Source organism: Brachycentrus maculatus, unplaced genomic scaffold (assembly GCF_059751285.1).
Source record: "Brachycentrus maculatus isolate JH-2025_06_01 unplaced genomic scaffold, ASM5975128v1 h1tg000199l, whole genome shotgun sequence".
Classification (NCBI taxonomy): domain Eukaryota; kingdom Metazoa; phylum Arthropoda; class Insecta; order Trichoptera; family Brachycentridae; genus Brachycentrus; species Brachycentrus maculatus.
Window position 1 is genome coordinate 3,357,841 of NW_028280950.1, and position 26,826 is coordinate 3,384,666.

General features: G+C 31.3%; 1 protein-coding gene across 2 annotated transcripts; it reads left to right on the plus strand.

Annotated features, from left to right (window-relative positions):
* The first annotated feature begins 1,304 nt into the window (after positions 1-1,304).
* Positions 1,305-24,764, plus strand: LOC148307478 (putative multidrug resistance-associated protein lethal(2)03659). Of its 2 annotated transcripts, XM_088263510.1 has the most exons (24): positions 1,305-1,628; positions 3,563-3,648; positions 3,968-4,112; positions 4,965-5,172; positions 5,372-5,594; positions 6,155-6,311; positions 6,405-6,607; positions 6,691-7,120; positions 8,411-8,553; positions 9,386-9,538; positions 9,996-10,189; positions 11,095-11,268; positions 13,080-13,273; positions 15,110-15,531; positions 15,921-16,147; positions 17,045-17,195; positions 17,851-18,081; positions 18,768-18,885; positions 18,982-19,221; positions 20,169-20,355; positions 21,601-21,773; positions 22,741-22,840; positions 24,315-24,455; positions 24,679-24,764. In XM_088263510.1, the coding sequence occupies exons 1-24, from the start codon at positions 1,552-1,554 to the stop codon at positions 24,706-24,708; spliced, it is 4,407 nt and encodes a 1,468-aa protein (XP_088119636.1). In that variant the 5' UTR covers positions 1,305-1,551; the 3' UTR covers positions 24,709-24,764. The 2 variants fall into 2 exon arrangements, 1 of the variants encoding a protein (XP_088119636.1); XR_015837859.1 differs by lacking the exons at positions 21,601-21,773; positions 24,679-24,764 and having other exon boundaries at positions 24,315-24,452.
* The last annotated feature ends 2,062 nt before the right edge of the window (positions 24,765-26,826 follow it).

Consider the following 26,826-nt stretch of genomic DNA (forward strand, 5'->3'; position numbering starts at 1 on the left):
AGAAGAAGATTTATCATATCATCAATATTTTGAACAAACAGCAAGAGTCATGTCGCGTCATAGCAATCAAAGATTTTCATTCAGCTATCGATATCAGCCTATTTGGCTAGAGAGTTTGTAATCCATTGTCCGTGTGGAGGGCACTTTAAGCAGTATACATCCACCCCCCCTACTACCTTTTATTTTCATTGTTTTGTTTTGAGTGTGATCTCGATATGAAATAATTATTCATTGATTCGTCACAATTTTTACTGTTTCAATTTCGATATAGATGTGTTTCTTCTGCATACCCTTTAATTCAAATATTGTTTGATACTATAATTTTACTTTGAAATTATGAAGGAAAATTTCAAATGATCAAATATTTGATGCTCATCCAATACATACGCATGTATTTACATTGGGTGAATGCGTTCAATAATGGATTGGTCACTTGTTGAGACAAGAGGGTTTCCTTCATAATAATAGGGACGACGATCGAGGGAATAAACGCCGGAAGACGCTTACGCAGCGAATACCAAAGGGACTTATACGAGGACATGGGCGGCTTGACGTATGAGGAGCTGAAGAGGGTTTCAGAAAACAGACCAGAATGGCGAAGGAGTTGTCATTTGTTGCTGCAGATCAATCCACAGGATTGAGACCAGAGAGAGATTTACATTATATATTTTTTAAATTCTTAAATTACCATTTTAACAAATGGCGGAAATATGTTATTAAACTGATGAAATTTATACCGTTTATTATTTTTAAAAATAAATACGAATTAAGAAAAAGTAATGAATACCATTGCAAATCAGGAAACCGAAGAAATAACAGTTACCCCCGTTGAGCAGTTTACATATGAAATGTAGGGTATTTTTCAAATGCATTGATATAAAACAATTAAAAAATAAAGGACACATTTATTATGATTACCTGGATTTTTGCCAATTTAACAATTTAAATATCTTTTAAAGGGAAATAAGTTACAGGTGTCTACTGGTTTCTAATGATAAATATTTGTTTGTAGATCTCCATTTTGTGTAATTTTTAAAGATGTTGTATTTTTAAATAGTAATTAATGTTCATGTTCATAATTGAAATTTCTAATGACCTTCAATATAACTGAAATAATATGTCTTTAAAATATCAAATGTGTTGTGATTATTTTCTTTAATTTATTTAATAATAAAAAAAATATGTATACTTTAAATTGTAAAAAAATATTAAATTTAAGGTTATTCTTGTAATAGGTAAATTTTCACCAATTCCATGTAATAAATTTTAAAATAGATAAAAATTATTGATATCTTATTTATTGTGCGCAAGTCTCTAAACAATTTGAGATATTGATAAAAGTATGCCGATAAGATAATACTTGATTTGTATTGAGTATAATGATTTCCTTTATGTAACAAACGTTTCTATAATTTGCTAAAACATCGGTTGTTAAAATGACGTTTTAAGTGACACACAGGAGTTGTGTAATTGTGTTTTTAAATAAGTAGTTTGTAGTTACTTCTCTTATTAATGAAAGATTTCTAATAAATGTTCTAAGAATATTTTAAAATGCATTCAGGTAAAAAGAAAACCGATTTAAAAAATCCACAAGCAAGTGCAAATATTTTATCGAAAATTACTTATGCGTGAGTATGAAATATAAGTTATATCTTAGTTTTAATTTAAATAGAGATTTTCTCCACCATTTAATGTTGTTTGAGAAAGGATGGTTAGCAATTATATATTTAACATCATAATTCATTAAATAACATAGATTTTGACTACTATTTAGATGTTAATGTTTAATGTTTTTCTGAATTATAATAACATGCTAGAAATTAGATTATCGTTTTCTTTACCTTACAATCTTATGGCATGGTTACTAAAACATGACAAGTAACTAATGTAATTTATTATTCACCAGTTTTTTTGTTTCTGGTAATATCAATAATTTTAAAATACATAATTATGTAATGTTTATTACATACATATATACTTTTTTTTAAAAATTTATTATTAGATTAAAACCAATATTTTTAGCTTTTCCACTTTTTTTTATTTGACCAGCGACCGGGTTTCGTCGTTACCGACATCATCAGACTGGTCGCTGGTCAAATAAAAAAAGTGGAAAAGCTAAAAATATTGGTTTTAATCTAATAATAAATTAAAAATGCAATTCCATCACGAAGTGTCAGTGGATAATATAAATACATATATACATAAATTGCTTTGGTTTCAAACTTAATACAAAGTATTGCATTACATGAATTCACTTAAAATTATCATGTAAAGACTGTCACTTTACATGGAACTTGGTAAATTGTACTCTCGAGTTCTTTTTAGCAGAATCCATGGAATATTCTCTAGATTAGGTAAAATGAATATGAAATGAAGATCTAATAATGGATAAACTTTAATCCTTGATAATGTTTGTAAAATTAACAAATTCATAGTTTAATAATGATTAAAGAAAACACTTGTTTTTTACCACTTGAGTTTTATTATAGACTACATGTTTCAGAAGTTAAACTTCCATCATTCAGGTCTGTATAATAACTGTTATTATACAGACCTGAATGATGGAAGTTTAACTTCTGAAACATGTAGTCTATAATAAAACTCAATTGGTAAAAAACAAGTGTTTTCTTTAATCATTGTAACATGTCTTACCACAAAGTTAATGCCGAAACAATAAATAAAATAGTTTTATAATATTGTATGTTTTCTTTATTGATCTGGATAAAAAAAATAGTGAAAAAATCTTATTCAAAATTGTTACAGATTTTTATTATTATTTATATAAATACTTTAGATTGGTATCCATGACTAAGACCTAGTAAAACGGTTTATTTTTCATTGTTATTTAAAATCTTAATTATAATAAACTTCATAATCTAATCAAAGAAATCTATAAATAATTATCTATCTATGGCAATAGAGAGCAAACTGCGGCAATGCGGCTCTCAAAGGCGTTTCACTATAAAGCAAATTTTTGTAGTAAAATAAATTTGTCAGGGTATTTAAATTCTTTTTTTACAATCCTTCAGTTTAGAAGTTGACATATACTTACCGACTAACTAATTTTCATTTATTGGTTCTGATCTTTATGTATGTATAAATAATTTTAAAACGAAATGAGTTGATGAAAGTTATGCATTATTTTTTAGCAATATTAGATTTAAAAAAAATACATGCAATATGTATGAAGGTATATATTCCCCTAAGATAAAATAAATTATAACCCATTTATTTGGGTTCTGGACTTTTGGCCCACTGAAAACATAGTTGTTCATCACTGATCTATAGTATAGTGGATGTTAATTTATAAAGGACAAATCGATAAATAAAATGAAATACATTATCATTAATTGCATATTTATTTTTCTGTTTTGAGTGATAATTCAATAAAAGTAAATGGGATATTTATATAATCATTTTCCTAAATAATATAGGTACCTACTTTATGTAGTAATTTAGAAATATAATTGTTATATTTTATATTAGTGTAAAAGTTTTTAATGTTCAAAACAAATAACAAGTTCATAAAGGTGAATAAAAAAGAGTTGTAATTTTTTTTCAGTTGGACTATACCTCTTTTCAAAACTGGATTTAATAGAGATTTGAATTCTTCTGATATATATGACCCTCTGGATGACCATTCATCAGGTTTAAATACATTCCTTGTCATTATTGCTGATATTTTTAATTTTTTATATAAACTTAAATTGTTTTAAAATATAGAATGAGAACAAATAAATAAGAAAGTTTAATAATCATTATTAAACTTTGTTTTTCAACTTATCTACTCTGGGCTGGGATTCTAGACTGTTTCTTTCCCAACATAATTTTTTTATAAATGCGTTGAAAATTATAAACTTCTTGTAGTAAAAGGAATTGCTAGACAGGTATAAGAGTATATTTATAGGATTCGAGTTTTTGTAAAATTTAGAAGAAAAAAATATAATTGAATATTTTAATATTTAAGGTCGAGTGGGCGATGCATTTACACAACTTTGGAATGAACAGTTGAAAGGTGGAGTACCCAGTTTACCTAGAGTAATTTTTCTTCATTACAAATGGGAGATTATAATTTATGCCCTGCTCACATTAATATTGGATTGCGGAATCAGGTATTTTATTTCTAAATGAATCACTTATGATTTATATCTGTATATAAGTTATTTTATACTATGTTAAAAAGGAGATTTGTCGGCTTTTATAGCGTGATATATAGTTTTGCTGTCATAATATGAGGTCAACTGGATTGGGTCAACCGAAAATCGGAATTCTTTCACAACATAAATTTAAAATCCCATAGACCAGAATCAAAGTGTAAAATTGATCAGCTTGCCCCCAATTATTAGCAATCTAGATATTGGGTCTGAATAAAAGAAGTGAAAGAAGTGGGTTTATTATTTATGTTATATATAAAAAAAACTGTAATATATAAAAAAAAAAAATATTCTTTTCTATCCTTTACTCATATCCACACCCAGATGATGCATATAGTACCACATTAGATGGAGGCAGTTTTAACTTCATCTTCAGTTATTATACAAAAGCAAGGTGATTTGTCCTGTGTCAGACTCTTGAATCTAGGAGTAGAATATATTTTAATTGATACAAATAAAGTGAAGTGAAAAACTGGGCATTACTGGAATATCAAATATGTAATGGAAGGTAAATAGCCGGTAGGAAATTGAGAATAATAGCAATGCCTCAGGCAGTCGAATCCCTTGCCCATTCTCTTGCAAGCTTGTATATGCCACTCATAAATTGTATGACTCCCCCAAGGTTTAATAAAAAAGAAGTGGTTCGAAACGGTTTTTTAAATCATTTTAAATTCCCGTGTAATTTAATTGACAGTAGTCAATGTTTGCGTAAAAGGATTTAAACAATATTTTCTATCCATTTACAAAAGAATACTTTGTACATGATGTGCAATCAGTTTTTTTTAAAAATAAATTATTACCTGCTTGCAGAATATGTCAGCCAATTTTACTAGGAAGATTTATTTCTTATTTCTCCGGGACCAATGTTGGTACCAGTTGGACCTGGATGAATTTGTATGGCTTCGGACTCATCATGACAGCGTGCATTAATGTTATAATATCACAAAGTGTATCAATGGCTCTCATGCATTTGGGACTTAAAATAAAAGTTGGATGTTGTTCTTTGATATACAGAAAGGTATTTAACATAAATATTATTATCTATTTAAAAAAATACAGTTTAAAGTTGTTGCTGTTAAATAACTGTATTGTGATTTCAATTTAAAATTTTATTTTTGTGATTCAGCAGAACCCTGATTGTTCAATTAAAGTTATTATTTTCTCATACACCCAGACCCTTTAAAATATTTATAAAAAATATGTATTATTATTTTCAGTCTTTGAAACTATCCAAAACTACAGTTGGTAAAACTACCGTCGGGCAAGTCGTGAACTTATTGTCCAACGATGTCAGTAAACTGCAGATGGTTACATCCATGACCAACTACTTATTTGTTGGTCCGATGCAAACACTCATAGTAACAATTCTTATTTGGCAAGAGATTGGGGTAGCATCCCTTGTTGGTGTATTCGTTCTACTGAGTGCTGTTCCCTTACAATGTAAATTTGTTTTTATTTTCATTTTTATACATGTATGTAGTTCCCGTGAAGGCAAAAATCATTATCTTACAACCACTACAGTTCTATTTACCTACCTATAATACTAAACACTATAATGTTTATGATTTTTCCACTCAAGTTTAGAATCAAATTTAGTATATGTTTATATTTGGTATATGTCCGCCTCGGCTACCGTACTGGAGGTCCCGGGTTCGATTCCCAGAAAGGATGAAATAAATACAAGTGATTTTTTCACTCTAATATTTATTTAATACTATCCTGGACTGGTACCTGAAGCGGAGGGCTGATTACCTTCTTGTGTTAATTAACAATCAAGATAACATTGCGTTTATATGATGCAGTGCCCTATGCACCATCCGGTGTGGATGTTTTTTTGTTGTTGTTGATGTTCTTATATTTGCGTTTGAGCAATAATATGAAACGGAAGGTCACTATGGTGTTTGTAAGTTAGTGATTTGTCAAATGGATATATTTACTTAATTTATTGTATTTTGATTTGTATCCTAATACTTTTGTCTTTTATATTTTATATTTATTAGTATTTCTTGGAAAGAAAATTTCTACACTCCGTTCTAAATCATCCAACCTGACAGACGAACGGATGCAGAGTATGAGCGAAATCATTAACGGAATAAAAGTTATTAAAATGTATGCTTGGGAAAGACCTTTCTCAAAGGTGATCCAAATCGTAAGAAAGTAAGGGTTTTGTGATGTATCATTTGTTACTCTTTATTCTTACCACAACAGGTATGATACTTTTAATAAATAAATAAATGTCATCTTTTTTAGGAAGGAAATGAGATGGATATCGAGTACACTGTACATTCGTGGAATATTAGCTTCATTCTCCTTATTTCACCCCAGGTTCTCATTGTTTTGCAGTATTATGTGCTATGTAGCTTTGGGCAATCAAATAACTGCTCAAAAAATATTTGTTGTTACTAGCTTCTATTCATTGCTAAGCCAAAGCATGACAGTATTTTTTCCTAGAGGTAACTTTTCACTTAATAAATACAAAATACTTATTTTTCAAAAATGGTATAGTTATTAAAAAAATTGTCTTACAACATTTCAGCAATTGCACATTTTGCTGAATTTCTCGTGTCGGCGAAGCGTGTTAACAGATTCTTACTGTATGAAGATACTGTGAAGCCAATAACTGCTTCCATTGGTAGGCCGACAGAAACATTTACAAGAAAATCTGAAATAAGTAAATTATTCATCAACGAACCAGAACAAGAAGAAGAAGAAGAAAAAACTTTTCTTCCACTTCACACTGGCGACAATGTAAAGCATATTATTCTAAAATTCAATGCTCCATCTGAATTGAAAATTGAAAATGGCGGTACCGTAGAACTCAAAAAAGAGGAATGGAATAAATCTACAAATTACTTGGATATTGTTTTGGAAAATGCTATAACTATAGAACAAGCTTTCATCAAATGGATCCCTACTAATTCAGAATATAACCTTAGTAATATTACACTGAATATCAAAACTGGAAGGTAACAAACAACTCAAGTAAACTATTTTTTTCATATTATTTTTTGACATCTCATCAAAGATGAAGAAGAATATGGAAGTCTGGGCATTTGCGGGGCTGACGACCGTCATAGGCCGGTTTAAGTGATCACTTTATTCACATGTAACATTCACCAATTCTACCCATTATTGACAACCACACTACTCAAATTCTTGGAAGTTCTACATATATATATATGAACCAATTTAGAAACCTTGTTCTTGAATTACTAGAACTTCACTAGAGACATCTATTGGTGAGATGTAAAGAAGCTTTTTTACTAAGCAGAAACTCTTATGTTACACGTGAATAAAGTGATCACTTAAACCAGCCTATGACGGTCGTCAGCCCCGTAAATGCCCAGACTTCCATATTCTTCTTCATCTTTGATGAGATGTCAAAAAATAATATGAAAATAACTCCTGTAATTGGATAATCCAGATTTTGTGAACAAGTATTTGGACACACTCAAAATGTTGTAAAACTATTTTTTATTAGTTACTTGTTATATTCATTTATATGAATCAGTAGTTCCCATTTTTTTTTGGTTCACGCTCCCTTGAAACTTGTAAGGGGAATCAACACTTTCTTAATGATGAAGTGATTGATGAGAGTTCCAATTTGTAATGATGACCAAAACAAGTTTGTCACATATAAAAATTGTGAGATAAATGTTTGTGTTAATAAGTACTTCCGACACAATACGTAATTTAGTAGAGTATGACAAGATTATTATTTGTGTTCCAGTCTTGTTAACCTTAATCCCATGTCCCAAAATGAGAAATAGAAATTACTCATCGGGAATATTATATATCGCTCACTCCTTTCAAGAACGTCATAAATCAAAAAACTTGATTTTTTAGGAAAACGTTTTTAAAGTTTAAAAATATAATACAATGTATTAAAAATAAATATCGAGCCACTTATTGAACTTTTTACGGTGCAACAGATCTTTTAGGTAAAACCTGAAGGTTTTTTTCTACATTTGAAAAATATTCAGTATATTTAAAAAAAAAAATTAAACAATACCTTTTCTTCAAAATGCAAAAACAACACTTTCTGCCCTGTAGCGGGTAAATATTAAGTTAAAAATATGCCTCTTTTGCTGGGATATAGTACATTTTCTGGGCATTCCGAAAACATGCACAACCGAAAATTGACAATTTTTGATTTATGACGTTCTTGAAAGAAGTGAGCGATATATGACTTATGTATGTAATATGTTTTGAAAAAATAAAATAAAGATGATTGATTCATGTGTAATGAATTTTAGTTTTGTCGCAGTGGTGGGTCCGGTTGGAAGTGGCAAAAGTTCCTTACTTAATACTATTTTGAAAGAGATCCCCTTACAGAGAGGTTCCCTAGAAGTTTATGGTGAAACCTCTTATGCATCACAGGACCCATGGCTCTTTAATGGTTAGTTCTATTTATATAAATATATTTACTACATCCATCATTGAACGCCTAGACAAAATTTTGTGTTATATACACAACAAGGCAGTTTTTGAAAACCATGATTTATTTGAATTTGAATTATATGAATTTAAGTGGTGTAATATAATAATAATTAAATAATATTGTAAGAGTTAAAAGCAGAATTTTATAAAAGAATTGGATTTTTGAATCTGAATTTCAACAATAAAACAGTATGAATGTATTGGAATCCGGTGTTCTCTGAAATGTTATTTTAGAGACCACCGGATTATTTTAATTTCAAAAAGGTATATAACGTTCAAATTTTGACCACTATCACTTATTTGTTTTTGGTCCGTTGGAATATAAAACTTCATAGCAACAAGCCTCTCAGTGTACATATATACTGTGCAAGAAGTTCATTAAAATAAGTTTTTTTTTGACATTTCAACATGGATGAAGAAGAAATTGGTCTGGGCATTTACAGGGCTTATGATTTGTGATAGGCTTGGTTAAGTGATCATTTTACACACGTGTAACATTCACCAATTCTATCCATGATTGACAACCACACTACTCAAATTTTTGGAACACCTAGAAAAAAAGTCGTAAGCCCAGACTTCCATATTCTTTTTTATCTATAATGAGATGTCAAAAAATGTTGGTAAATAACTCCTAAATGGAGATAATCCAGTATTCAAGTATTTGGACACAGTTAAAATGTTGTAGATAAATAATAATTAGCATGATGTTGTGTGCGAACGTGATTTTGTTTCCATATCTTAAAAATAACTAAATATTAAAGAACATATTGACTTTTTTATTTTCTTTTCAGCGACCATCAGAGAAAACATTCTGTTTGGATCTAAAATGGAGAAAGTGCGTTTTAATAAAGTTATCCAGAAATGTGCTCTGGATAGAGATTTCAGTTCATTGCCTTTTGGAGACAAAACTTTTGCGGGGGAAGATGGATGCAATCTGAGTGGAGGTTTATATTATTAATATTTATTTTACGCTAATAATATTTTAAGTCTTATGCTATTAAGTTTTCCTCGGTCTTTCTCTGCTCCTATATTATTCCATTACTACATTTGGATCATAAATTTGTTTAACCATTCTTTCCTCACCCATTCATTCCACATTTCCAAACCATCTCAACACACCTTTCTTAATTTTATCAACAATGCGTATTTCAGCCTTGCATTCTTTCCGTATTTCACCATTCCAACATCTATCATACACCGCTTTGCCGCACATTCATCTGAGAGACCGCATTGCGACTGCATTCAACCAACTTTCATCCTTCTTTTGCCATTTGTCCATTCGTCACATCCACACAATAGGGTTGGTATTTATCAGGACTTCATTGTTTATTGCCAGTTTAGCTTTCGCCAAATTATATATTTCCTCTCAGATGTATTTCTATAAATGTTTGTTTTTCTCAGGGCAGAGAGCGAGGGTGAATTTAGCCAGGGCTGTTTACCGGCGGGCAGATATTTATCTGTTAGATGATCCGCTGTCTGCGGTTGATGCCCATGTTGGACGCCAACTGTTCGATGACTGTATGTTGGGTTATCTGGGCGGCAAAACCCGGATTCTTGTCACTCATCAGCTGCAGTACTTGAAGGAAGTTGATAAAGTAGGGTTCATTTTAATTTGTCACCTTTCCCTCCAAACTTAAGTTATATATAAAACACTTCATTAATTGATTCATCAGTAACTTTGCGGTAAAATCTATCCATTTTTAATTTAAGTTTTACTCAGTAAATACCACTATTTCTTAAAATCCATTATGACACGTGTTTCGATGCATTAGATAAGGGCTGAAAGAGAATATTGTCCAATTGATGGTTGATTATCATATAATTTTGTAATATTACCATATAGGTGTCTCAACTTGAAACGGAGCATCAATCACTTTTATTTGAAAGAAGATAGAAGTCTGAGCATTCCAGCATTCCAACATTTTAGCTGGCTTAAGTGATATGACTTTATACACTTTTGTAATGTTCACCATTTTGCCCATTATTGATCACTTAAGCCAGCCAAATGCCAGGTCCTAAGCCCTGGGATGCTCACACTTCTTTTTTTCCATCTTCTTTTGTATAAAAACCACACATGCTTTGTCTCAAGTTGAGACACTTATAATATTTATTGATTTATCATCCTTAGGGCCAATAATCCAGTGCCTGAATAAATAAATAAAAAAATATATCTAATGTTTTCTTTTGTATTAAGGAATAGTGTGATTCAACATGTATCAAGTTTTTTTTTCTCTGTGAACTTTCGTACATTCTCTCCATTAGGATCACATTCCATGATAGTTAAAATTTTAATACTATGCTACAAGCTTTGATTTATATTTTTGATTGCCAAATCTCAAAAACGACTAACAAATTTTTGGATATGCAATATAATGATTTTTAAAAATGTTAGATTACTGGAAGTTGAATACCGTCTGTATTTTGTATTTCTGGAAGTTGAATACCGTCTGCGCAACTTTACAAATAAATACTATTTTTTATTTCTTGTATTTTTTTACAGATCATAATTTTGAATAATGGCTATATGGTAGCAGAAGGAACATTTGCCGAGTTAGAAAAATCAAATGCTGATTTCCGGAAATTGCTCTCATCTCATGGTGATGATGAACCTGATGAAATCAAAGAAATAGAGAAGAAGTATCGAAACCGGGAGAGATTAAGTAGTGTGCACTCTGTGGGTATATTATTTATATTATAATTACATGTATAATAAAAAAAATATATAAAATAATAACATCTCATACGCCACCCCAAAATTCATTATGTTTTTACATTGTTAATGAAAACACTGGTTTTTTACCACTTACTTATATGTTTATATTCAGACCCAAAGATGGAAGTATCTGTAGCTTCCGAAACTAGTCGTTAAAATAAATATAACTCAAGTGGTAAAAAAATAAGTGTTTTCAATTACAATTTCATCATGTCTTACCACAAAGAGAATGCTGAAACAATAAATAAAATATTTTTATATATTTTCATCAATATTGTAGTTTTCATATTATTTTTTGACATCTCATCAAAGATGAAGAAAAACATGGAAGTCTGGGCATTTACGGGGCTGACGACTGTCAAAGGCTGGTTTAAGTGATCACTTTACACACGTGTAACATTCACCAATTCTACTCATTATTGACAACCACACCACTCAAATTCTTGGAAGTTCTATATATATGAACCAATTTAGAAACCTTGTTCTTGAATCACTAGAACTTCATTAGAGACATCTATTGGTGAGATGTAAAGAAGCTTTTCACTAAGCAGAAACTCTTATATTAGTATGTGAGGTCCAAATCCTGGAGAATAAAATAATGAAAATAACTCCTGTAATTGGAGATAATCCGGATTTTGTGAACAAGTATTTGGACACACTCAAAATGTTGTAAATATTGTAGTTACTTACTCATTCACACTACAACTCCTCATACCTTTTATTTAATTTTATCACTTAATTACACAAACACTATCTGCCTGCATTTTATTCAAATAGCTGTATGGGCACAAACCTTGACTACTATCAAGTCTATGAAGGAAGAAGCGGCACAGTAAGCCCTCAATTAATTAAGCGTTCTCCAAAAACTGACCAAGTCAAAGAACGTGACTGAATAACTGTAATAATTCTGAATTCTGGTTCTCATTTGAGGAAATGTATTAAGGCTTAGTCTACAATGATAGAGCAATAATTTAGTGAATTTGAAGAACCAACTCATAAAACTTGCAGTGTTCAACCATTCAAATAAGCTTAAGTCAAAATTTCATGGATTGTATTCTCAATATTATTAATATTTAAAGCATTTACTGTGTGGTTAGTCATTTTAACTTTTATATTTTTTTACAAAAATCTTAGTAATATTAGTATAAGACCACTCACCGAGATTTTTATGTCTACCGGTTTTGAGACGTACCCGTCCCTTCGTCGGAACAATCACTACATCAGCATGCAAACAATACTACCCTTCACCACTATAGCACTATTCACACACTTACAACTACACAAAATGTTTATCACATGCAATTTTGGTCAACCCGAGGACCAAAATTATGTATTAGGGGTTGCAGAATAAACATGCATTAAAATCCGAGGTCTGACATGCATGGATTATCTTAGTCACTTTTTTCAGTATGCTCATGATATATTCTCTGTTTTGAATATTGAAAGCATTAACTTTGTTAATCATATTGATATATAATTTTGAGAAATAAAAAGACTTTGTTTTTTGATCCACTCACATTTTTATTAACAACCAACTAGTTTTGGCAACAACATGTTGCCCTCTTCAGGGTTCAGTCATAAATCAAACTAGTTGGTTGTTAATAAAAATGTGAGTGGATAAAAAAATATAGTCTTTTTATTTCTCAAAATAATATATACTCTCTCCCTGCAATATTGCTTCAAAAGATTAATTTTAGATCACATTTATTATTTTTAGTTTTACAGCCATGTTCGTCTATTTCAAAAATATTATATTTTTTACATGTACTAAGGATGATTCATTTGATGACCATCACGCCGAAGATAAACAAGAAGCTGAGTTTCAAACATCTGGATCGGTGGGCGGTTACGTGTACAAAGGATATATAATGGCAACTAGGTCCATGTTACTAGTACTATTGGTATTACTGGCTGTCGTTCTTGCCCAAGGTTTAGCATCTTCAGCTGACTATTGGACAAGTTACTGGTAACTAATAATCAATTATCTTAATTTTATTATTTAGGGCACGTCCAAACGTTATTCTTACAATAAAATCCCGGGTTGTGGTCCCGTGGTTAGTGTTGCGGACTCTTGAGTCAGAGTTTCTCGGTTCGAACCTACTCTACCACAATTTGATACCTATTTTCAATAATGAGCCGCTTAGGCTCACAGAAATAGTATGAAATTAAAGTATTTCTTTAAATGATAAAATCACAAATACTTCTCTTTAAAAAAATAAATACTGGAATCAACCCATTGCACCACTAGTAAAGATGACACAATTTGTTTATACAACACACTATTTAATTTTGACACATTCTTTTATTACAGTAACATTATTACACATAAAATAAAAATGGTAAAATATAAAACCATAATTTTTTTGATGTTCGTAAAATAGATATCCTACTTATTTAACCGAAATATACTTATTTGTCATTTTTATGACTAAAGTGATTGTCATTTAGTTTTAATGTAAAAAAATCACTTCAAAGACAAACTCGCCGGCTTTGTGTTGCAATGGGTTAACTTTTGAGAGATTTCAAGACTGATATTTATAATGATTAAGCTTTTTATGATATCAGAAAGTTAAAAATAATTTATACTTTGTAGTGATTTGTCTGCCTCTAAAGTATAATAGTTTGTATATTATGTTACATTAAGCACATAGTTCAATTGTTGACAAATCGAATTAATGGTTTTTGACCCGTGGGAAAATATTCGGCCATATACAGGCATTTCTTACTTCACGACCCACTTGATTAACAACCGCTTGGTCTTATGACCAGCTCTCTAATGCGAAACTTCTGAACTTCTGGTCTATTTATCTGTAGCTGTCTCTTCATAAACTACATTTAAGAATGTAAACATTGATTTCGGTTCATTAGTTATTAGCTTCTTCATCTCTGTCTTACTCCTCATCACTGAGGGTTGTAACCCTTGTGGAAGCAATGACTCTTCTCCAGTTATCACTTTACTGCGTTGCTTGTACCACTCTAACCACCGCTTATTAGCTTAATTTCAAACAAAAATGACAGGAAATGCGCTTTCTCAACTCCAATTTTGGAATCCTCTTTTAAAGTTAGTCTCATTCTTCCATTCTGTGACGATTCTCTATAAGAAACGTTTGCTATGTCTAAGAGTGTGTTCTTTGTTAAGTACGCTATTGTACTAGATGGTGGCTCTTAACTTATCAACCGATTCTCTTAACCAGATTCCTGACTAGCCCGCGCGTGACTCGGGCAAGGAGTTTGTATTGTACTTGACGAGCCCGAGCACTGCTCGGGTAAATCGTACTCCGACTTGTCAGTCCTGCTTTGCCCGAGTCAAATATCCACCCATTTGTTTTTATTCGATAACCTGAGTGGTGTTAGGACCGTCTTGTTTCGACTTGTTAGTGACAATTTCTTGCACCGGTAAATTTTCTTGCCAAAATTCATCATTAAAGTGGTTAATAACATATTCGTAGGAATAAAACTCCATCGATAAGTAAGATTATGTATCAATGATTAAAGAAAACACTTGTTTTATAACACTTGAGTTTTTATTAAAGACTATATGTTTCAGAACTTAAACTTCCATCATTCAGGTCTGTATAATAACTACATAATAATAGTTACTATACAGACCTGAATGATGGAAGTTTAACTTCTGAAACATGTAGTCTTTAATAAAAACTCAAGTGGTATAAAACAAGTGTTTTCTTTAATCATTGTAACATGTCTTACCACAAAGTTTATGCTGAAACAATAAATAAAAGATTATGTATGTTGAAAATTTGATATCAAACCTTCGTATTACATTTTGTTTGTTCAATTTCAGGGTCAACATGGAAGATATGAGTTCCCAACACAAGCAGAGTGCAATGGAGTACATAAATTTAGTACAAAATATAAATTTTGAAAATAGTACTAATTTTCCTGGAGTTACTTTTACTAACATTTCCGATGATATATCTTCTATGCCAATAACTGCCATTGAAAATATTTCCAACGGTTTAGCAACAGAAATTATGGATAAGGTTACTCCAACATCCTCGGATATAACTAACACTATATTTAGGAATCTCACAAGTCCAGTCAGTGCATCAAATGTGACAGATTCATTAATGGATATTGTGATAGAAACCACGACTACTTTATTTCCTCATATTGATGGACCTCAAAATAGTACAAGTGAAAACTCAACGTCTCAAACTTGCTCTGAGAACATTTCACGCTCGCATTATATTAAAACCTACACTAGTGAGTAAAACATTTTTTATATATGTATTTAAAGTATAGCGTAATCTCAATAATTTAGCACTTTAGAGTTCTGAGGCAAGACCAGAAACTTTACTGAAATTTATTTTAAGATTAGATTTTTACCCGAATTTGTAGGATTTGTTCTCAGGACTATAATTCTTAAAGGCGAGGAAAGAATTCACGCTTTTCTCCTTTAATATTGCCACACCTCATGTAAAGATAACATTCATGGTATTTTGACTCAATATTAGTGCATACTCTGAATCATCAGAACCCCATAATAATGATGGCATAATTTGATGTATCAGGATGAATTTTAAATTGGTTTTTAAAATATTAATTTCAATACTTTAAGTGTTTTTACTCATCTGTTTTAATTGTTTTTCCAGGTTTGATAATCTTCCTAATAATTGTAGCCTTGACCAGATCTAGTATTTTCTTCTTGTCTGCGTTGCGTGCATCAGTTTCCCTTCACGGAACCATGTTTGATTCAATCAGTCGAGGAACAATGCGGTTTTTCAATAAAAATAACTCTGGGCGTATACTCAATAGGTTTTCCAATGATACGAGATCCGTAGATGAAGTTTTACCAATAACTATGATAGATGTTTTGCAGGTCAGCCTATTTTTATTTATATTTTTATTCTGGTCGTTTGTTTCTTATATCTTCTATTTTAGAAAATAAAAACAAACTTTCAGCATGTTTTATTATGCATACATTACAAGTACTTTATATAATGTATACATTACATGTGTGCATTACACTATGTATAAAGTTGTTAATATCTTTAGTTACCATCCGAGAGATCTCAGGTTCGATTCCAAAAGCTGTGCCATTTGAATGCATTTAACAGTCTTAAAAGATTTGTGAAAAGGAAATAAGAAAGTCTGGGCATTTACAGGACATACGACATATCATTAGATCATGACTTATGATTGACTTACGATCATGAGTTAAGTTATCACTTTATATACTGTGTTAACTAACATTCATCGTTCTACCCATAATTGAACACCTGTTTTATACTTTTAATTTTCTATTTGGCAAGGAACATTTATGTTAGTTTGAATGTAAAATTACACATTGCAGAGTGTATAAAATAATTACCCTAATTGGTCAATGACTAGGCGTACGCCCCGTAAATACTCAGAATTATAGAAACCTTTCTTAAAAAAAACTTCTTCATCTTGGTTGATGTACGTATAAAAATATTTATAACAATTCCTAGGGGGTTACATCCAGTATTTATGTATAAAGATTTGGACATACCCAAAGTATTGTCAACTTTGGCCTTACGTAATTTTCTATCAAAATTATATTACCTATTACATAATATGGGAAATGAATGAGAGATAATAATATGTATGTATTTGCATTGAAAAATGTCTTATTGTTGTCTGAAATACAACAAGCTTTATATTTATATTGTTATACATATTACAAAGATGAATTTTATCAGTATTTTTACAAGTTATTTTTAAGTTTTATCTAGATTATTATGTCTGATTTTAGATTGCTATGCAGATTCTTGGAACATATCTCATATCTGTTATAGTGAATTATTGGCTTCTTATACCTATATTATTTACGATAGGGACATTTATAATTCTCCGTATATACTATATTTCCACTTCAAGGAGTATCTATAGATTAGTGGGAATAAGTAAGTATAATCCTCAAATTTATCTGATATATTGTTAATTATTTTTATAAATTAATGTTTTTTAGAATACAATTCTTTTCAAAAGAGTGAATTGAAGATTTCCTTTTTTACACACTATCAAAACTAAATTTTTCAAACATTTTTTTAGACTGATTTTAAAAAAAGATATAAGATTTTGTATGGTATAGTTTGATCTTATCACATAAACACATTTCTTAAATGTTTGATTGTTATTATCATGCTTTATTGTGAAATGTTCATAATAAATTTGAAATTTTATACTATTCAGAATAACTTTATTTATTGGTCAGATCTTAAATGATCAAATGTTTCCTTAATTAAAAAAAAATCATGAAACCACCTCTGCCTGATTTTAACAATACAAACACAAAATTGACAACAAAAAAGAAACCAATCATGATTTTTTCAAATAAAAACTGAGTATTGTTGACATGTTAAACTTAACTATTTTAAAAGAAAAAATTCTTTGAGAAGTGAAGAGAAAATAAAAATATTTATTATTTAAAATAAGTTTTTATGTCAGTTAAAAATCACATAAGATCATTTAAACCTCAACATCTCAACATTTTAAACAGTGCTTTAAATCTCAAACTGTTATCACTTGCGGCTTGAATGTGGGTTTTATTATTTCCAGCCCGCAGTCCTACTTTGTCTCACTTGAGTGCATCATTACGCGGTGTTACGACTATACGAGCTTTTGGCAATCAGAGAGCGCTCGAAAAAGAGTTTGATTGCCTGCAAAATGTTCACGCCTCAGCCGAATACATGAACATCGCCACGTCCAGGGCATTCGGCTTCTGGCTGGACACGGTGTGCATCGTACTAATCGGAACTGTCATCTTGAGCTTTATAATTACTCATAATAGTAAGTTTTAAAACTTGAATTATTTTAGTAAGTAATTCTAGGCTTTTTTACAGTACCTGTTTTATTGCATGATTGTAAAACTATTTTCTTGTAATTTGAGATTTAAACTGGTTTGTATGCATTATCATGATAAAATTAGATAAATTATTATTATAAATGTATGTATATGAACTGGTTCTCTGACTTAAACGCCTTTATATGCTCTCCATTGCCGTGCTGGCCAGGCCGGCCATACAAAATAAGCACGTAAACGCGCTCATATTTGTGCTTGTTTCTCATGTGTAACACATATGTATATATTTAATACCGTACAGTGTTCAAATATGGCAAGTCTTCAAAATATCTAGTTAGGTTTTACTATTCTCTAAATGTTACGGCCTACCGGGAACAGTTTTACTAATATCTCCTGGGTTATATGTGTTTCATTAAACATATAAATATTTCAGTTTAAGGAATAATGGCTCATTATTAAAAATAGGTATCAAGTTGTGGTAGAGTGGGTTCCAATCCAGGAACCCAGAGTCAGTGACACCAACAACGTTACCACGACCTAACACATTTCAATATCTCACCTTGTCTCACTTTATTCCTGATAACCTTTTGAAGTTGTTTGATATCCAATGGGTATATAATAGTGTAATGTATATGAATATCTTTATTAATTATTATTACATTTTTAATTTTAGGTGCTCTTGGAGGTAATGTTGGATTAGTTATATGTCAAGTAATGAACTTGATGACAATTCTACAGTATGGAATGAGAATGAGCACACTCATGGAGAATGAAATGATTGCTGTCGAGAGGTAATTAAACTTAATTATACCCAGTTGTCCTTACCGAGGTACTTTTATAGTATGAGTTTTGATCCACTTTATAAATGCTGGTGTCATTATTTTCAGAATTTTGGATTACTCAGATATTGAGCACGAACCTCCAGCTACATTAGCAAAAGATGATCAGCTGCCATCGAACTGGCCCAGTGATGGAAGGATAGAGTTCCACAATGTTTCCTTGCGGTATTCTGCAACCAAACCACCCGCTATCAAGAACCTGTCATTCGTGATCCACAGACACGAGAAAGTCGGGATAGTGGGACGCACCGGCGCAGGGAAAAGTTCTATCATAAATGCCCTGTTTAGGTTTGATATACCTTTACTTTACTCATCATATGGAATAAATATATTAACACGGGAAAGGTTTCTACCCGTTCAGCCGATTGATGCTTAAGGATGGGTAGGGTATTTTTATGTTTTGCGCCGGCCTCATTTCAAAGACAGAAGAAAAGAAGGAAGTATACAATGTTTTTATATGAATATTATATACCAGTCTCTTTGTTAAGGTCTTAACTATATGTTCATAATTATTAAATCCCATCGCCAGCGGTCCGTAAAAAATACCCATCTGAAATGTGTTAACAGTGTGGCATCAATGAATGGTTAGCCTCTTGAGTAGTAAGATGTTAAGGTTGAGATCTCAAATGTACAAATTCAGAACGCGACCGACTGCTGCGAGAAGCCAGACTTGTTGTCTGCGTATATTTAAAAAAAATTATATACATAGGGATTAGATTTTCTTTTAGAAAATATATTTAAATATTTTTATAATTTTTTCAACTTCTTACCTATCAATAACTCTTTTGTTTTCAAAATCATGTATTCATGTGGAATTTTTTTATTTTTTCAATACAAAAATGGCGTTTAAAGAAAAAAAATCATTTACGTTAAATGTTACCTAGGTTTTAAGAAAATAAAGTTACGGGCTATTGAATATTCCACCTTAATGATATTTTAAAACATGGTTTGATCAGTTGATAAAACATTTAATTAACCAATAAAGGATTTAGTTGTGTTGTATCATCAATAAACGGGGTTAGTAGTCCAAATCCTGACATAATCTGGAAATATTTGAGAAATAATCACTTCGCTCCAAACGTGGGGCCACAAGATATCTGACCTGCTATCTTATGCCACCACAGTTGGGGCAGTACGCACGGAGAGGTTAAGAAGTGCCATATTTAATGATATTTGTATGTAATTTTGCTAGAGTGAATAAAAATAATATTAATTTTATTCAATTTTTCTTTCAGATTAGAATTAATAGAAGGCTTTGTGGAAATTGACGGTTTTAGAACTGACACGCTAGGACTTTTGTCATTGCGTAGCAAACTTGCTATTATACCGCAAGAACCTGTTCTTTTTTCCGGAACTGTTCGAGACAATCTGGATCCATTCAATGAGTACACTGACGAGACTCTTTGGCATTCATTAGAACAGGTAAATATTGCTGTTTTATTTTAAATCATGTGCACAACCTTTATTGGATTACCTATATAAAGCAAACATGAGTCAAAGTTTTTTTAAAGTGGAATTTATGCCTTTAATGACAACATATACGATGATAACAAAACTACCGTAGAATGCGTCTACTTGAACTTTGATGTGTTACTTGCGCCCAGTGAAAAAAATATTTGGATTGTGGTATCGATTGAAGTATCGTGACAATAAGTGTCACCTGTCAGGGAAACAAAGAATCATGTCGAGTCGTTCATTATTGTAGACCAAATACAGATTTTTTTTTTTTTGTACCAGTACAAGAGGATTTACTAGTATTATTTATTTATTTATTTATTAGTACTTTTTTTTGAGCCCAGGCTCAAGTAACACATCATAGTTCAAGTAGCCCCGTCCTACGGTATGCAAAAAAACTACACAAAGAAAGCAAAGGATTACCATAGCACATTTAAAGATGTATTCTGAGATGTTTTCAAAGTTTAGTAAATTGATTGAAGAAACAAGACAGAAATATGATTCAATGCACAAACTAAGGAAGGAAGTGTTCTTCCCTTATGCTTATGGTGCCTCCGTCGCCCCGACAAACTATAGACGGCCGTGCAACAACATGACGTCACCACGCCGTTAAAAGTAGTGGCAACGCAAAGTAGATCCTCTTTCGTCCCAGGCCACTGGAGCGATCTGTCCTTCCTTCAGTTGCTCATTTACCGTACCATTTGTTGTAGCAAAATTTAGTAACATTTTAGTAATATTTTAGTAGTGTAATGGTCAGCACGCTCGGCTACCGTTCTGGAGGTCCCGGGTTCGATTCCCAAGGGGGGTAAAATAAATATAAGTGATTTTTTCACTGTCATATTTATTCAATATTACCCTGGACTGGCACCTGAATCGGAGGGCTGATCACCTTTCCTTCATGTGTAAACCATCAAGATAACACTGCGTTTATATGACGCAGTGCCCTATGCACCATTGGGGTGCGGATAAGGGTTTTATTATTATTATTATTAATATTTTAGTGAATATAAGTTTAGCATAAAACCTGTTAATCTAAAGTTAATTGTAAAACAAAATTCTTTTGTTCAAAATAAATGCGGATTGCCAAGTAAGTTGAGCATTTATTCTTTTTATGATTTCATATAATAATCAATTGCAACCTCTGAGGAGAAAGTGGACGTGTGGGCCCGTGATAAGTGCCATCGGGCTACTTAAATGATTCAATTCTTATAGGTTCAATTGAAGTTAGTAATAAAGGAACTAGCTGGTGGATTGGGTGCCGTCATGTCGGAGGGTGGAGCTAACTTCAGTGTAGGACAGAGACAGTTGTTTTGTCTCGCTCGAGCCATCACTCGGAACAATCACATTCTTATTCTCGATGAAGCTACAGCTAATGTAGATCAAAAGTAAGTACGGCCTCAAAACTTACCCTTACAAAATTCTCAGTTAACAAATATCAGCATAAATATGTTTGAAAGCTAAGAAAAAAAATTGTTAAATTTCATGTCATGTTTTGTAATGAAGCCATATTTTAGACGCCCCAGCCTGGAGTACTGGTTTAGTGCTGTGTGTCTAAAATTCTTTGTATGTTTCATGCTGCACAAATATTGTTGACTATTTTATTAATTTTAATTATAATGCCACCTATGTACATAAATAATAAATAATCAGTATTGAGATAACCTCGAGTCTAGATATGAACCATCATAAAAATATATATTTGAATGCTATTTATTTATTAACAACATTTTGAGTATGTGAACGAGTATTTGGACGCACTCAAAATGTTGTACATAAATTATCTGGTCAAATTATAAGATTAAATAATAAAAATAATAATTATATTTTCTGGCGTTTCTCATGTGTGTGATTATAATCCAGGATTCGGACCTCACACACTAATGAAAGAGTTTCTGGTAAATAAAAAGCTTCTTTTCATCTCACCAATAGATGTCTCTAGTGAAGTTCTAGTGATTCAAGAATAATATTTCAAAATTGGTTCATATATATAGAACTTCCAAGAATATTAGTAGTGTGGTTGTCAATAATGGGTAGAATTGTTGAATGTTACACGTGTGTAAAGTGATCACTTAAACCAGCCTATGACGGTCGTCAGCCCCGTAAATGCCCAGACTTCCATATTCTTCTTCATCTTTGATGAGATGTCAAAAAATACTATTTATTTATCATTTTAAAAAGATTGCCTCCGACAAAGATTGCATTTTAGAACAATTGTCCTATATTTTTCTAGATATAGTATGTTCATATTCATATGGTTAAAAAATCCTGTTTTTTCTGTCCTTCATATACATAATCATATAAATTAATTCAATGCTTCCTATATGCATAAGTAAACTGTTCTGTTACTTTTAGGACGGATTCTCTAATTCAGCAAACAATAAGAACACAGTTTGCTGATTGTACTGTGATTACAATAGCACACAGATTGCAGACAGTCATGGATTCTGATAAGGTAACAGAGTAAAATGGAATTAGCTTATTATAATATTTGATAACAATAAACGGCTGATAGCATTAAGCAGTTAAAAAATTAAACATAATTTAAAATTAAATTAAAGAAATGAAAGTAACTAATCATGCTGTAATCAGCTATCAATTTGTCCTTTATATGTAGTAGGTAGCCAATATGAACTAAACCATACTCATTTACTTACTTAAACAGCTTAAGTAAAAGTAATTTAAATAGAGAATTTATTCATTTAACCTACTAATAATAGTTACGGGGAACTCAGAAACAGTTAGAATGTTAATCATATTGCAGGAAATTCCCATGTTGTATCACCAGGATTTATCATTATATTATTATTAGAGTTTGATTTTAGTTTTTATTTATTTTGTATATAAGATTTTACTTTAGTTTTTATTTTGGTTACAAGATTTTAGAACTGACTGATTATCATAATAATAGAAAGAAGAAGAAATACCATATCCGCTCCCTAGGTGGAGCATATGGAGTCCACAAACTGTCTCCAGGCTTTTCTGTCGGCTGCCAGCTCCCTTGCATCCTCCCAAGTCAGATCCGCGTCCCGAAGTTCTGACGAGAACTGCCGACGAATTGTCAGCAGTGGTCGTCCTGGGCGGCGCGAACCTGATGCCTTGTAAAAGAGGCAAGCTTGATTAAGGCTCTCAGGAGGCATGCGGAGTACATGGCCAAGCCAACTGAATCGCCTTTTCTTGACGACAGTTGTGACCAAGATTTGCTGCGTCCTACGCCTTATCTCTTCATTCCTCACAAAGTCAAACCACCGCACGCCTAAGATTCTCCGCAAACACCTATTCTCAAAGCTTAGTACACGGCTGCTCTGGGCCCTTGTAAGGTGCCATGTTTCACAGCCATAATAATAAGTGTTTGATAATGTAATCCGCGATCACAATAAGAGAATTCTACTATTGCCTACTTTCTTTTTAATATCGCCTACTTTCAAAATGCACCAGATCCAATTTTATAAGATTTTAAAATAAATACTCTATCGGAATGCCAATTGTGGGTTTTATTGTTTAATATATTTGTATACTTGAAAACCCTCCTAAAAAATACTCAAAAACAGCGTTGTATTTCAAATTCCGCTATATTCATGGACTTGCCTTCTGACCTATATCGGTCAATCAGAAAGTGGGGATATGTCAAAAATTAAGGTGACAGCATTATCGGTTTGTGTCTTGTGTTTTTTAAATTCTGAATAATTTTCTAAAAAAATGGGAAAATTCTCTATTTCATAATATTTTATCTAAAGATAGACAAATCTTTTAAACGTAAATGTTATCCGGAGAATTTTGCATTTTTTGTAAAATTGACTTACATGGATCTGGCGGATTTTGAAAGTAGGCGGTTTTTGAAGGTTTCCAATATGGCACATATGTAATATTGGAAACCAAATAACAAAATTGTAATCACATATGTATAAATATTAATGAATTTATTCTAGGTTCTCGTCATGGACACAGGAAGAATGGTGGAGTATGATCATCCATATATTTTACTTAATAAAACTGGTGGGATGTTCAATGAGATGGCTCAGGAGTACGGAAGTGTCCGAATGGAAGCTTTTGTAAATATTGCTAAGAAGGTATATATATATGTATTTTAATTTCATTAAAGCATAGTACTCAATCTTGCTATGGGATTGTTTTTTTCTCACTATTTTCAAACAAAAGACTTTGATTGGCTGCTAGAACTAGTCACTGAATACACAATATCAAGCTAACACTCTCAAGTACATAGGTATCTAATAATATTCAATGTGTGATATTTTAAAAAAGCTAATTATTTCATGTATATTATTATTTCAGAGTTATGAAGAGCTACAGAGAAGAGTATGAATCTGAGTTCGTGCTAAATCAAAAATAAAAATGTTTGTTATTATATTTTAAAGTAGCATTACTTATGTTGTTAATTAATAAATATTTATTTTCTTTAAGTCGTATTACTTTATTTATTATGAATATTATTTAGTATCCATATTTAATGGGGCTAAGGGAATTATAATATGCAGTGTAATGTTAAAATATTAGCATTCAACGTTATAGATAATGTGGTATAATATTAAATAGCATAAAGCCGCTGCCAATTTCTCTACCTCTCCCTATATATTAAGGTTTTGAAAATAAATAGGGCTTTATTTGTTCTTGTACTGTGAACAAAAAAACCTAATTAAATAATGATTCATATTAAAGAAGTCGTTACTTAAGTCTGTTTTGGATCCAATCATTTAAAGCTAGTTACTCTAATCAATACGCAAATGCAAATTTGGTTGCGTATTCCGTATTTCTATCAGCTTATGTATTTTAAATAAAAAACTTAAGCTGGAAAGACATATGAACCCAGAAAAAGTAACAAGCACCATCCGAAACAGATAACGGAAGATGTAATAGTTACCCATTAGTCATATTATAGTTTACACACTGTTTTATGTAATTTGTTTACATAGGGTAGTAAATGTATTTAAGTTTAATTTATGACAACTCTTACACTGATCTTTAAGACTGGAAGTTAGACTAAAAATTTATACGAAGGAGATGGCTTGCAAATGAATTATATAATGATAACTAGAATGAGTGAGAGTAGCAGAGGCTTAGTAAAAAAAAAAAACCAGAATGAAATTTTTAAAACTTTTTTATAGGTGATATTCAACTACAATTTATTCAGAATATCCAGTGATAATGGTTTGAAGGTCTGCTTTGTTGACTAGCGACAATTGTAAGATTAAATCATACCATTTTACGACACATCTGATATTATTTATTCACCATATCTTATCATTTAATTTAATAGTTTACTTTAATGTTTTATAGAGAAAATAATAAATCTGCTTGTTATTTAATATGGTTAATATTTGTTACTACCAAGCATTATGATATTTTTCATAATAAATAATCAAAATGGTTTATGGACATGGAGATAATCATGAAATACTCACATCGGGTTAGGTGAACATTCATACTGACCTGGTATTTGAAATCAAATTTTATTTATTTATCACGAGATCGAGTACATCAATCAGCTCTTGGCAATTGGTCAGAGCTCAAACCGCCTAGTTCAGTCCGCACAAAAATATAAGAAATGGTATAAAAAAACCTTTATCATTATGAATTTAATGACAAAGGTTTTTTTATACCATCTCCTGTTACCTCATCTCTTGCCCTCATGTCCTGGTAAATTGAAAATTGGTTTTTAATATACAAAATTTGTGCGCGACCCATCATGACATATGGGATCGAAAGCAGAGCGGACACTGTAGTCACAAAAAACACGCTTAAAGTGTCAGAAATGAAGACTCTAAGAAGCATATCTGGCAATAGTCCACGAGACAGAATAAGGAACAACAGGATAAGGGATGTATGCGAGAGATGTTGTTAGGTGGGGAAGGCAACGAAGGACACAATGGTATGCGCATGTGAGGAGAATGGAACCATCTAGACTCCCCCACACTGCATTGGACGGCCAACCCCAAGAGATGAGGATCGACATCGCAAGAGGCTAATCCCTCTTGAAAACAGGTCACAAAGGCTACACTAAGCAGAAGAAGAAGAAGAAGAAGGTTTTTAATATTATGAATCTTTTTATTTATTTCAGATTAAAGACGATATTTTGAATTCATTACTTATCTGTATTTTACAAAAATAAAAATTATTAAAAAAAATATAAACCAGTGTGTTATAAAGTAAAATATCCTTTATTATTAGAATTATTGATTCTATACAAAATACACAATAAATATTTACACATATAAATTAATATGTAGCAACACGTAGATGGTCATTACATAATATTACCTACACATTTTATACTTAGCCCGAATTTTATTTAAAAAAATTGAATTTGATATGAATATGTTCACTTCAATTTTAAAAAGGTTCAATTCATTAATTTTACTTTTAAGAAAAAATTATTTGTAAAAAATAAGTACAGTGTAATATTTTTAATAATTATGTGCATGC

What these genes read in the sequence shown, in the direction of transcription:
- LOC148307478 (XM_088263510.1), top strand. Translation starts at nt 1,552, where the DNA reads ATGCATTCAGGTAAAAAGAAAACCGATTTAAAAAATCCACAAGCAAGT. An exon ending in CTGAATATCAAAACTGGAAG is followed by an intron (nt 7,121 to 8,410) that starts GTAACAAACAAC and finishes AATGAATTTTAG; the next exon opens with TTTTGTCGCAGTGGTGGGTC. An exon ending in ACAGCTAATGTAGATCAAAA is followed by an intron (nt 21,774 to 22,740) that starts GTAAGTACGGCC and finishes TGTTACTTTTAG; the next exon opens with GACGGATTCTCTAATTCAGC.